Source organism: Dermochelys coriacea, chromosome 6, assembly GCF_009764565.3.
Source record: "Dermochelys coriacea isolate rDerCor1 chromosome 6, rDerCor1.pri.v4, whole genome shotgun sequence".
In the NCBI taxonomy this organism is placed as follows: domain Eukaryota; kingdom Metazoa; phylum Chordata; order Testudines; family Dermochelyidae; genus Dermochelys; species Dermochelys coriacea.
Window position 1 is genome coordinate 55274051 of NC_050073.1, and position 13433 is coordinate 55287483.

Below are 13433 nucleotides of genomic sequence, written 5' to 3' on the forward strand. Positions count from 1 at the left end.
GTTTTCAGGGGCTATCTTGTGATCCACACCACCAAAAAATCAATAGGAAACTCATTTTGAAGCTAGATCACCAGAATTCAAGATACATTTTAAGTCCACGTATCAAGAGCTGCAAAGAACCAACTGAGCGCCAAGAGTTATGCCTCAAGAGAGAGCTCAGCTCACAAGACATTAGTTTTTTTTCAAATCACTTCTAGAGGCAGGAATTGTCAAATATCATATAAACTGGCTTCCACCTAGAAAGTCTGGCCTGATCTAAATTCCATAGCAAAAACTCAAGTAATCATTTTCCGAATTAGTTGTTAGGAAGTCTGTCAGGTGCTAATAAAGCTCAGCATGCCGAGGGTAGCTGATAACCTGCACAGTGACCCCAAAAGGTACCTTTAATGCTGCCAGGTAACAAGAGCCCGATACGCTACACTTTAGCTCCGAGTGCCCAAAGGGCCAACTGAGCCCCGCATTGACAACTCACGGAAAGTCCAAGCGTTGCATCCAACACACTTTCAGACAGGGCATATTCCAGCCCTGAGCTGCGCTAACACAGAGGTGCGAGCACAGGGCAGCACGGCGCCTTCAGAGCTGGAACCGCTCGTCTCTGCAGGCCACACGCTTGGCCCCACCTAGCGTTGGCAGGCACCTAATGCGGGTGCTCTACGTTCCCCACGGGAGCCTGTGCACTCGCCCCACGGCCGCCCCGGGGAGAGGTCGCTACCGGCCGGGTCGCTCGGCTAGGAGCTCCGCACCCCCATCGCCGCAGCGGCGGGTGCTGGCAGGGTCCGAGCTCTGGCTCGCGGGAGAGTCCCAAGGGGGCCGGGTTTGTTCTTCCCAGGCCCCCATCTCACTGGGTGGATGGGCCTAGAGACCCCGCGCCGGCCCGGCCCGGCCCGGCCCGGCCCTGCAGTAGGACGTTAAACTGTCCGCTCACTTCACCCCCCCCCCCGACCCTGTTGGGCGGGAGAAGGGAAACGCCACCCCCGAGCGGGAGCCTCGTGACACGGGCGGAGAAGCCCTAGGCTAGACATGCAAGTCCCGGGGGAGGGGGGGGACACATATGGCGACGCTCACCTGAGCCGGTGCGGCGAACCCTAGGCCGCTCCTCAGCGAGGTTTGAAATCACTAACGCCCCCCCGCACCTCGCAGTGTCCTGAGCACCCATTGGTCGCTGCCGGCCCCGCCCATTCCCTCAACTTGGCAACTCATTGGGTCGTTTGAATCCGGTAGCGCTACGTACCGTCTCTGTTCCTTAAAGGGGCAGCTCCAGGCCAGGGTGGCTGCGGCGCTGCATCCGGCATAGGAAACCCCCACGGCCTGTTCTCCGGCCAGTGCCGGGCAAAGCCCCGCCCGCCTCACTACCGCGGGTGCCGGACTGCCGGCTGCGCCCTGCTAGGGAGCCGGAGCCAGCAGGGCCGCGAGTGACTCGGGCTGTGTAAGGAAGGCGCCAGGCTGCGCCTCTCGCCGCTGTATTGACGGAGGAGGGGGCGCGCGCCGCGCGGGGAAGGCAACGCGTGACACTAATGAAATGATACTTGATACAGGACACACCACTGGCCTGCGGAACTCACTGCCACGAAAACCCGTCCGGCGTTGAGCAGGATTGAAGAAAGGGTTGCTAGGTCGATGACCACTGAACATCCATAGTTACATTAGAGATGGGAAACCTACACAGGGGACACGTGGACTGCCTGCCTCAGGAGGGGCGTGAGGTGCGAATTAAGTGGTAGGTGAAGAAAAAGCTTCCCCTAAAAATAATTTTGTAATTGTCTTGTAACTTCATGTTTTCATAAGTTTTCCTCTGACTGAGACAAGATACAGGACTTGATGGACCACTCGTCTGAACTATTTTCAGAGTAGCAGCCGTGTTAGTCTGTATTCGCAAAAAGAAAAGGAGTACTTGGGGCACCTTAGAGACTAACAAATTTATTAGAGCATTAGCTTTCGTGAGCTACAGCTCAATAATGCATCCGATGAAGTGAGCTGTAGCTCACGAAAGCTTATGCTCTAATAAATTTGTTAGTCTCTAAGGTGCCACAAGTACTCCTTTTCTTTTTTCGTCTGAACTAGTATAGCAATTCCTCTCTAAAGAGATGAAAAAGTAATTATAGTTTCACCTAGAGCTTTTAGTTTCTCCAGCCACTCATTAACCCTCATGGCCTGTCTGTCCACCATACAGTGCATTATTGCTTAGACAATAAAGATACAAAACCTGTAAGGAAAACAACATCTGAAGCATAAGCAAGGAAAATACAAAAAGTAACTAATTCCTCTCTTCTTTAACCATACCAGTTCCTGGAGACTGGTACTGAAAAGAATCCATAGAAGGTAGACGTGGGATGCAAATGGCACGGAGTATGGTAGTGAAGGGCCAGGGATTTAAATTTCTGACCTTGGATAGCAGAGTGATATGTTCACTGCTGATGTGCATACTTTGCTATTACTTACGAGGAAAACAATCAAAAACCAAACAAATCTATAAAATGAACCAGTCAACAAATGAGGAAGACGTCTGTCTGCAGGAGACAGAATTTTCACAGACGATGGATCAAGATTGGAATTTACTGCTTGAGTAAATAAGAATGACCACTAACCTTGCTGCAGGTAGAACTAACTGTAGAGAAGGCTGGTCTTCCAAAGCAGACCACAACCAGGTAATTCAGTGTTGGCATGGCAGCTGGGTGTGTCTGAGTCCTCACCTTTTTATTTTTTAATGTTGCAGTAGCACTTGCCTCTGGCTCCAATTTCTGAAACAAGTTCTCTCTACTGCCAAAAGAGAGAGCCAGGCCCAATTCAAACTCATTTCCTAACCTGGCAGGGTTTGGGAATTATGCACAGAATGCACCTAACTCCTGGGAAGGGTGGGAAGATGGAACCTCCTGTCACAGGTGAAGGAGTTACTGCAGCATAAGGAAGCCTGAAAGGAGATCCGCTCCTCTGACAAAAGGAGGGTGGACTTTAACTTAGTTTTCTCAAAACAACCCTCTCAAACATCAGCATCCTTACATCTTGTATATATAAAAATATATACAGAACTTTAACCTTGTTGTTGTTGGCAGGGTTGAAAAGGGCTTTTCTTTTTGTATTTACTTTTCAGGAGAGGTGCTCAGCTATCACTGTTTCAGCCACAGTATAATTCCTAGACAGAGAAGTCAACAGATCTAGGTGTTTATACTGTACTCCACACCTGCAGTGTTCAGGCATCTAAGGCCCAATCTCTTGTTTCATGGGGGAGCCTAATATTGTTGTAAATGAGGAGAAGAGGCGGCTTTCCAATTGCATTCCAGTATTAAATGCAAACATCTGGGTTAATGGAAATAGTTATGGTAGGAGTTTAAATGTTCCTAAGTCAAGAAATGCTCCAGTTAATGCTCCCATGGGAACTAAACTGCCCCACATGTTTATGTGGCCACATTTCATTCTGGCAGCCATCCTTGAACTGAAACTCTTTTAGTCAGTCTAGGTTCTACTGTACCTATCGGATGATATTAGAGCAGCATATACTTGAGTAGTAGTTAGGTCTGTTAAATGAGGCCTTTAGGATGAGGATATACTTACTACTATGCAATATGACAAGTTAGCATTGTGATGAGCCTTCTGTATTGTGACCAACCTGTTTGCCTTCTATGATGAGATAACTGGCACTGTGGCTATGGGGAAAAGCGGTTGACATGATACATCTTGACTTTAGCCAAGCTTTTGATACAGTTTCCCACAGTATTCTTGACAGCAAGTTAAAAAAGTATGGATTGGATGAATGGACTATAAGGTGGATAAAAAACTGGCTCAACGGGTAGTTATCAACGGCTCAATATCTAGTTGGCAGCCGGTATCAAGCGAAGTGCCCCAGCGGTCAATTTTGTTCAACATTTTCATTAATGAGCTGGATCATAGGCGTCGACTCAGTAGCTGCTCTGGGACTGGAGCAACCACGGGGAAAAATTAGTGGGTACTCTGCACCCAGTGACAGCCAAGCTCCCGCTGCCGCCTCACCTCCGCCTCCTCCCAGCGCTTGCCACCGCCAAACAGCTGTAGCAAGCTCTGGGAGGGAGGGGGAAGAGTGGGAACATGGGGCGCTCAGGGGAGGAGCCAGGGCTGGGGATTTGGGGAAGGAGTCGAATAGGGGCGGGGAGGGAGCAGAGTTGGGGCAGGGACTTTGGGGAAGGGGTTGGAATGGGCTGGGGGCAGAGGGGGGTCAAGCACCCACTGGCACCAGAAGTCGTTAGTGCCTATCATCTGGATGATGGGATGGATTGAACCCTCAGCAACTTCATGGATGACGCTAAGATAGGAGGAGAGGTAGATACACTGGAAGGTAGGGATAGGGTCCAGAGTGACCTAGAAACATTGGAGGATTGGGCCAAAAGAAAGCTGATATGGTTCAACAAGGACAAGTGCAGAGTCCTGCACTTAGGATGGAAGAATCGCATATGCTGCTACAGGCTGTGGACTGACTGGGTAAGCAGTAGTTCTGCAGAAAAGGACCTGGGGATTACAGTGGACAAGAAGCTGGATATGAGTCAGCAGTGTGCCCTTTTTGCCAAGAAGGCAAACGACATATTGGGCTGCATTAATAGGAGCATTGCCAGCAGATCCAGGGAAGTGATAATTCCCCTCTATTTGGCACTGGTAAGGCCACATCTGGAGTATTGTGTCCAGTTTTGGGCCCCCCTATAGAAAGGATGTGGACAAACTGGAGAGAGTCCAGCAGAGGGCAATGAAAATGATTAGGGGGCTGGGGCACATGACTGAGGAAACTGGTCTTATTTAATCTATAGAAGAGAAGAGTGAGTGGGGATTTGATAGCAGCCTTCAATTACCTGAAGGGGGTTCCAAAGAGGATGGTGCTAGGCTGTTCTCAGTGGTGACAGATGACAGAACAAGGATCAATGGTCTCACATTGCAGTGGGGGAGATGGAATGGATGGATGGAAAAACTATTTCACTAGGAGGGTGGTGAAACACCGGAATGGGTTATTTAAGGAGGTGGTGGAATCTCCATCCTTAGAGGTTTTTAAGGCCCAGCTTGACAAAAAAAATCATCCCAGCCAAGGTTGTTTTATTTTTTCCAGTGTGAATAAATGTAAAGTAACATTGCACATTGGAAAAAATAACCAACTATATATACAATATGACAGGAGCCAATTTAGCTACAACTAATTAGGAGAAAGATCTTGGAGTCATCGTGGATAGTTCTCTGAAGACGTCCATGCAGTGTGCAGTGGTAGTCAAAAAAGCAAACGGGATGTTAGGAATCATTTAAAAAGGGATAGAGAATAAGACAGAGAATATCTTATTGCCTTATATAAATCCATGGTATGCCTATATCTTGAATACTGCGTACAGATGTGGTCCCCTCATCTCAAAAGAGATATACTGGCATTGGAAAAGGTTCAGAAAAGGGCAACTAAAATGATTAGGGGTTTGGAACAGGTCCCATTGGAGGAGAGATTAAAGAGGCTAGGACTTTTCAGCTTGGAAAAGAGGAGACTAAGGGGGGATATGATAGAGGTATATAAAATCATGAGTGGTGTGGAGAAAGTGAATAAGGAAAAGTTATTTACTTGTTCCCATAATATAAGAACTAGGGGCCACCAAATGAAATTGATGGGCAGCAGGTTTAAAACAAATAAAAGGAAGCTGTTCTTCACTCAGCGCACAGTCAACCTGTGGAACTCCTTGCCTGAGGAGGTTGTGAAGGCTAGGACTATAACAGGGTTTAGAAGAGAACTGGATAAATTAATGGAGGTTAAGTTCATTAATGGCTATTAATCAGGATGGGTAAGTAATGGTGTCCATAGTCTCTATTTGTCAGAGGGTGGAGATGGATGGTAGGAGAGAGATCACTTGATCATTACCTGTTGGGTTCACTCCCTCTGGAGCACCTGGCATTGGCCACTATCGGCAGACAGGATACTGGGCTGGATGGACCTTTGGTCTGACCCAGTATAGCCATTCTTATGTTCTTATGATTTAGTTGGGGTTGGTCCTGCTTTGAGCGGGAGATTGGACTCTACCTCCTGAGGTCTCTTCCAACCCTAATAGTCTGACTTCTTACCGTTCAAAGCAATAACCCTAAGATTAAATTAATTTACAATTTTTGCATTTAACTTGCCTATTTGTTTTGTTCTAAGAAAACAAATGTAAAATGAGGAAACAGAATGCAATTTGTCCTATTGATCTAATTGAGTACGTGTGAGGTGTGATGCACACATACGCCTCTGGAGTCTCCCCAGGACAAATCCAAACTCTTAAACAGTCCACCTTATGGGAACTTACAGAAAAAATAAAACCTCTGAGAGCAGAGTCCAAGGTATTAGGGGCTGAAACTCTCTATGAATGTTTTGCAGAGGAACAAGCATACATACACTGAATCCGAATAGAAAGTGACTTGTTACTCACTGACATTAAAACAAAAGGGAATTCAGTATGTTGCAATTATTCAGCCTTCTTCCCAAGAATGAATCTTACTTCCCACCCTATGCTTAAGAGAAAATCAATCCTGCTGGGGCAGGCTCCCTCACTATCCCCTGCATCTGTTTGAGTTTCATGGCAGTCCCAGCTCAGGCCGTTCATCGCTCCATTGATTTTGTTATGCAGTTGGTGGCTTCTGTATTCCCCCTTTCAGGATCATCTCTGTCAGTACCTTAAAATAGTTGACTCCCCTTTAGCTCTACTGTCCTCGAGTCTACCCTCCTTTTGTCAGAGGAGTGGATCTCCTTTCAGGCCTCCTTATGCTGCAGTTAACTCCTCCACCTGTGACAGGAGGTTTTGTCTTCCCACCCTTCCCAGGAGTTAGGTGCGTTCTGTGCATAGTTCCCAAAGCGTGCCAGATTAGGAAGTGAGTTTGAATTGGCCTGGCTCTGTCTTGGCAGTAGAGAGATACCCAAACACAAGTATCACTGCAGCATTTAAAAAATAAAAAGGTGAGGGCTCAGAAGCAACCAGCTGCTATGCCCACACTGAATTACCTTGGTATGGTCTGCTGTGGAAGACCAGCCTTCTCTGCTCTTGTTGCCAGAATACCATACTGGGGGTGATACAGAGATGGATCTCTGCATAGAGAAGCTTGATTGTCCTCTTCTTTCAGTTTTAAAATATTACTAAAATCAAAAGGTCTAAATCCCACTTCTCTCAATAAACTGTGTGTGTCAATCCTGTCTAGTGGTTAGAGCAGGGAGACACATTTGGAAACTTTGATTCTGTTTACAACTCTGCCACTACACATCCCCTACCACCAAGAATGACTTTAAAGCATCGCACTGCATTAAGCAAAGGCATCAATGAAGAGAGGATTCCTGCAGCAGCCATAGAAAAGGCAACACTATCCATATATGGTTTACAACAATTTGGTCACAATGTTCTTCAGAAAGACAAGGCTACTAGCCCCGTTGCCATGTCAAACAGGGTGAGGGAAGAATGCGAGCTCACTGTATTTGAGCCACAGTTGTCTCTTTCTTGGCAGTGGGCCTTAGTTCAGGCTTCACTGCTGAAGAATGTGTGTGTGTCACAGTCAGCTGGATAATCCACAGAACACTGCTTCCATTTTCATCTTCTCAATCCCTCCAGCCGCAGTGCTCAGTGAGCAGAGACGAGGTTCTATGCAAACAAGGCCTGGAGCTCCTCATTCTCCAAAGGGAGCCGGTATAACATGCATGATTCACAACTCAAAGCCAAACAGAGTGATTAAGAAAAGCTAAATTTATATTAAATTATCAACTCCTAAAATACTGAGCATAGTGGTTAAATAACTCCAGAAAGTCCAATCTCTCCAGTGAGTAACGTTAAAATCATTACACAAGAATGCAGGGGAATCACTGCCATTAGCTCAGGACAAACAGGAGAGAGAAGTTTGCTTTTTACATATCAAATCAGTGCTCAAGAGATCATCCCCCAGTTCTGCCCTTTCTACATTCTGTACAGCCCTCATGCAATTAAGGCCTTTTCCTCCCCGGAAGGGGGAAATGCAATGCATTGCATCTTACAAGGGCTGTTTGCTCACATTGGGGAATCTTATGTCTGCTCACATCAGTAGTGGAACTAGGGCTATAGGAGATTTCACTGCTTCATCTCCCCAGTGTAGCAGACATATGATCTCTGTCAGGGTTGGAGGGGAAGGAACTGGGGAAGTTTGGAGGGTAGCTGTGTGAATGGTATTGGGGCTGGAGTGTACAGGTTTCCTTCCGACGAGTAGGAATGTGCATAGTTTCAAGCAGAGTTTGAACACCAGTAGCTGTTGGAAAGACTGACTGAGCTTTTCCTTCTGTTCTGCATTCTCAATTCAAGCAGCTTTTATTTCCATAGGTCCACTGAGTCCCCACTGACGGGAATGGGTGGATGTTTCCAGTCCCTCTTCCCCACACACCTGGATGTTTAATGTGTAGTGCAGAGTGATGCATTCACATAGCTCATCAGGAGAGAAGAGAGGCAGGGTTGTTCTCCCAGGATGTTAGAGCCTTTTCCCACACAAGCTAGTTCCCCACCCTGCTTCCACTGCCCTACACACAGGCTCCCTCCCAACTGGGGTCTTCCTCCTACACTTGAGCCCTTGCTCTTGCCCCTGTGTGTTGCAGCCTGGCTAGCCCAAGTCCATGTTAGTGAGATGGCAAAGCTCTGGCTCGTGCTGCTTTTTCTCCCCACTGAATCCAGGGCTTGGAGCCTCAGTCCCAAAGTGCCTCTGCAGTTAGTACCACACAAAGCAATGGTGGCATCTGGACCAACAACTCCTAGCCTAGAGCTAATCAAATAAATTAAAATAGGATTTTAAAATATTCTCTCTGGGAGCAGGAAAAAGTCCCCTATTAATAAGGAAATTCCCAAGGCCCACGAGTATACACCAGCCAGGCCTAATGGTGTAAGTTATAGATGGAGTTTCAGGCCTGGCTTCCAAATTTAAGATGAATCCTCCCCTTAACTGCAGAGGTATCTCTGGGTGTAAGTAGTATTGCAAGCCTGCTGGTAACTACCATTTTCTCTGGGCAGTACCAGAGTTTCTGGGATTTGAGCAAAGCAGAAGGGACTCTCCTCTGTTCACTAGATGAAAAAATATTGCCTGGGTATCCCATCCAAATCACCACTCCATGAAGCACCCCTGGCGCCAGCTGGGTCCTCCCTACACCCTGGGTGGGAATGCACATGGCCTTTCCACAGCAGGAGGCAAGGCTGGGATTATTGCAGGGGATCACTCCTTGGGACAGTTCTGTTTCCAAACATCTAGCTTGGGATTTCATTTTTTACCTTAGATAAAATTCCTATGAAGGAAATGTGGGGACTAAACCCTCTTTTGGAAGGGGAAGAGGTTTTTTCCTTTAAATGTGGCAAGTCAAGAGAATATTAAAAGAAGAGCTTTGGGGCCAGAGGGAGCTAATGCTTCAAATGCTGCCAGGGATGTCTCTCTTGAAGCTCAAATAATTAGGGGTGGGTTTTCCACCCCCTGCCTTCTCTGCTCTCCCCTTCCCGCCTAAAAAAAATGAGGATTTGCAGAGATTAATTCAAATGTGGTTTGTCTTTGGGTTCCCATGAGCCCTATTCCCCGTGGATGCCTATTGCCTATGTCATGCTTGGGACACCACTCAGTGCCCAAGCACACCCCAAAGCTACCAGGACCCAGCAGGAAACCCACCATGCACTGTGTAGAGGAGCAAGGTATAAGTGAAAGGCCTCATAGGCTGCAGAGCCTGAATAGAACTGGGGCCCCATACAGCTGAAGGGAAGAATAGAGACATCTGCCAAAAGAATTATTTGCCAGTAAAAAAAAAAAATGGAGCTTAAAGCACAACTCTAGTTGATAAGTGACTATTCAAAAATGGCCCCTAGAGCGCCATGGTTATTTCTTTGATTCCATGTCAAATGGGCTCAGTTTACTAATAGAATGGTTTCCCCAATCATCCCATTTCACACACCACTAGTAAAAAAAGATTCTACCAGCCACAACAGATCCTCAGTGACATCTAGTGAGGCCCATGGTCTTCCATAAGTTTGCACAAATGTAACTGGCTGGCCTTTTGATAGGAATTTTATAAACAGTTTTGTTGATGATGTAAAAGAAGGAATAGACTCCAGACTCTCTCCCTCTGAGCTGAGTTTCCTCTCAGTAGGCCTATGGAGCTAAGAGCAGTAAAAATATATTGTGTCCCCCCGATATGGTGGCTCTAACTCCAATATACACTGAAAGCAGTTAGAGTCCTATCTGCATTCAGTTACTTTTTGAAGTGGGTGATAGCAACAAGGTGAATAGGAGCAGTGTCCATTGCCAGCAACAGACACATTGCTCCAGCACCAGGCTTCATCACTCCTGTAGAAATATGCCAGAAGGTGGGGAAAGTGGCAGTGACATTCTAATGACATCAATCACAAGAAACATAGCAGCTGCGGTTGCTCTCTTTATCCCCTTAGAAGTGACCTGCTGCTACATTGTCCCCTCTTTCAGCCCTCCACCAATTCCACAAAGTAGAGAGAGCAGATCTGGCCTCTGAATAAATCAGGCAAGAGGTGCTGAGCCTGATGAGAAGCTGGCAGTGGAGGAGCTCTGCTCTCCCAGAGGCATGAATTGTGAGCTTGACAGTGCAGAACTCGCAGATTGCCAGAGGGGACAGAATCTGAATTAGACTCAGCCCAGAGGAGTCACTGCAGAAGTTACCAGGGCAGCTTCCAGGAAAAGGGAACATATAAATAAACCACAAAACAGTGAGAATGAGCCAAAAGGGTCTCTGGGGTCCATTCACCCCTGCCATGAGGGAACAGTCTGGCCCCAGCTCCTTGCTGAAAGGCAGTCAGTCTCTGGGCTCCTTGCAACAGGAAGGTAGTCTCTGGGCTTCTCCCTGCATGACAGAATGAGTCCAGTCTCATTCATGTGGAGCAGGGGCTGAGGAGGAGCTGATCATCTCCAAGGTAGTGCATGCTTTAGACCTCACTCTCCGTGGAGAGCTTGCATTGGTGTTTCCAGCCTGTGTCTGGGAGCGAGCCCCGCCGTTCCGGGGTGGCTGCTGCCGTGTTGACACTGCTGCACTCAGACTGCTCCTCCTGCAGCAGCTGCTCAGTTTCGATGTCATCCAGTGAACCAGAGCTGGCCTGGATAGAGACAGTGTCAGTCTTCATGCAGACGTGGTCCCGGAGTATCCCTCCCCGGGAGCTCCGTATCTGCTTAAGGTCATCCCACTCAGACTCGTCACCAGACAAGAGGCATATCCCTTCCACAATCTTGATCTTTTCCTTGGTGTAGCAATGATCATGACCAGCCTAGCAGGGAGACAACAGAATAAAAATACCCTCAGAGCATCAGTCACTTCTAACCAAAGAACAAAGCAGTGGCTGGAATGAGGACAGGCAAAGAAGCAAGCAAAGGGATGGCCCTCAATGAAAAGAGTAACTGGCTGCAGCCATCAGTGCAGCAGAGTCCATTCTAGGCTTCCCCCTCACAATGCTCAGCCCAGCACACCCAAGCCCTCCCCAAAGGAATACCCATTCCAAATCTCCAGGCTCCTTCAATCCATGGAAAAAGATGAGGGAAGATGGCTCTTCTGCTTCACTTGGACAAATGGAGCCAATGCCATTTGGGGGCAGGAATAATACCAGAGCCTGAATAGGAAGGAGAAACCTGGGAAGCAGGAACAGCCAAGAGAGACTAAAGGGCAGAAGTAGGCAGGAAATCAGGTAGGAGTTTGCAATGGGATAAGGCTGCTAAAAAGGTTAATCAGTTTGGGAGCTGCATATGCAGTGGCTTTATATCCCAGAGCAGGGAGGAGCAAGTTGCCCTCTATACGCATCTTGAGACAGCCCACCTGGTCTACTGTGTTGGGTTTGAGCCCCTCACTGCAATGAAAATAATGGAGGAAGTATAGAGAAGAACAACAGAAATTATCAGAGAGCTAGAGGGACAAAGTTATGAGCAGAGATTAAGAGTGAATTCTGTCTAGTTTGGCTCAGTGATGACTGAAGAAGCATGGGTGTAGACATCTCATAGGTGTTTGTAAACCCCCCCCCCCAGAGGAGAGAAGAATTATGTGTGCGACACGTGGGTATATCTAAGAAATGAGACTAACAAAAAAATGGGAAAGGTTTAGAGTGAATCTCAGGGAAACCATTCTGACAGTGGAGTATTGGAGGCTGTGAAATACAGAGGAAAGGTTGAGGAATCTAATTTCTTGGGGCATTTCAAACAAACCACTAAAAATTGTCCTATATGGAACAATCCTATCCTGGCCTGTGGGAAAGGGAGTCAATGGTATAAGAGGTTTTATCCATCTCCAGGATCTACAAGAATCATAAACTCCCCCAGGTAAGTTATTTTCTTTAAGTAGCATAAACTGCAAACCCTTAGCCACACAACCAAAAGACCAGTGCTAGAAAATGCCCTGTCCAACCCCAGCCCAGGGAGGTAGTTGAGCTAGTTCAAAGGCACAAACACAGACACTTGGGAAAGCCAGCTGAGCAGCAATTTGTACATGACAGTGTTAAAGCCTTTCAGTGCTGCAGGAGTGAGGGAGATGGGGGTCAATCACACATACACAAACAGAGCAGTGATACCTGACGTGAGGATGTGAGCAGAAATCAGAAGAAGAAAGATGAGAAGCTATCAGGGGGATGAGAAAGTTGCTGAGGAAACAAAGAGGAGAAACTAAGTGCTATATGATAAAAATAAATACAGCCCTATATGGGGCCCATACCAATGTCCTAGTCATCAGGATTTTCAGTTCTTCTCTCCACCCTGACCCTCCACATGGTGCATAGACAAGAGCTGTGTCCCTTCTAGCCAGACTCTTTCTGGTTCTCTCCGTGACTGCCCAGGGCAGTGTTAGGGTCAGTGGGGAAGGACAGGACTCAGCTAAGGAACATGGGTCCAAAGGTAGAATTTTGCCTTTAAACCCAACAGCCTGGTGGCCAGCAACACTGTAACAGGGACACAGGAGACTACAGAAATGGAGGGGAAAATTGGAGCCTAAGGCCGGTCTGTGCAACTGGGACACAATGAGGAACTGAGAGATGTGCTAGTTAAGCCCTGTGAGTCTTGCTTGGTAGCTTACTGCAGCTGCCCTCACCCATCCCAGGGATCTTCCTGGGACAGATTTTGGAGAGCTCTGGGGATGGGGATGTTTTTGGGGTTCAGGCATCTGCCAAGAACCAAGCACAATTCACTCTCACTATTTACATAGATTTGTAATGTTAGGACAGTTTGAAGTTGGTCCCGGAGGCCTCTAAGAGCAGCTCTTACCTCCTTCTTGTAGCACAGTTGGTTGTACAAGGTCGGCTTAGGAATAGTTTCAATCTTCACCTCCTGGGTAGCTGTCCGGTATGACGGGTTACTATAAGTCAGGTTCCCCAAGCCAGGGTCTGTGAACTTAGACTTCTTGTGTCTGTAGGAGGAGAAATCGGGAAGAGGAGGTGGAAGAACAAACAACAGAAATATCCAAAACACATGACCTGGTAGTAATGGGAGACTAACTA

At 47.3% G+C, this 13433-nt stretch overlaps 2 protein-coding genes across 13 annotated transcripts in view; both read right to left on the reverse strand.

Moving 5' to 3' along the window:
• The window catches only part of CKAP5 (cytoskeleton associated protein 5), a 105969-nt gene extending 104466 nt beyond the window's left edge, over nt 1–1503 (reverse strand). The window contains exon 1 of one of the 8 annotated variants that reach the window (XM_043516079.1): nt 1232–1503. The gene's annotated coding sequence lies outside the window, so the exon portion shown is untranslated. The other 7 variants (XM_043516076.1, XM_038406736.1, XM_038406739.2 and 4 more) reach the window with 7 other exon arrangements.
• An 8690-nt stretch (nt 1504–10193) lies between these two features.
• LRP4 (LDL receptor related protein 4) overlaps nt 10194–13433 on the reverse strand; it is a 100021-nt gene continuing 96781 nt past the window's right edge. For 4 of the 5 annotated variants that reach the window (XM_038406741.2, XM_043516083.1, XM_038406744.2 and 1 more), the window contains 2 exons: nt 13201–13342; nt 10194–11228 (listed from right to left, as the gene is read on the reverse strand). In XM_038406741.2, the coding sequence (XP_038262669.1) occupies nt 10893–11228; nt 13201–13342 (478 nt within the window). In that variant the 3' untranslated portion in view covers nt 10194–10892. Of the gene's footprint in view, nt 11229–12515; nt 12585–13200; nt 13343–13433 lie in introns of all 5 variants that reach the window. The other variant, XM_038406745.2, reaches the window with a different exon arrangement.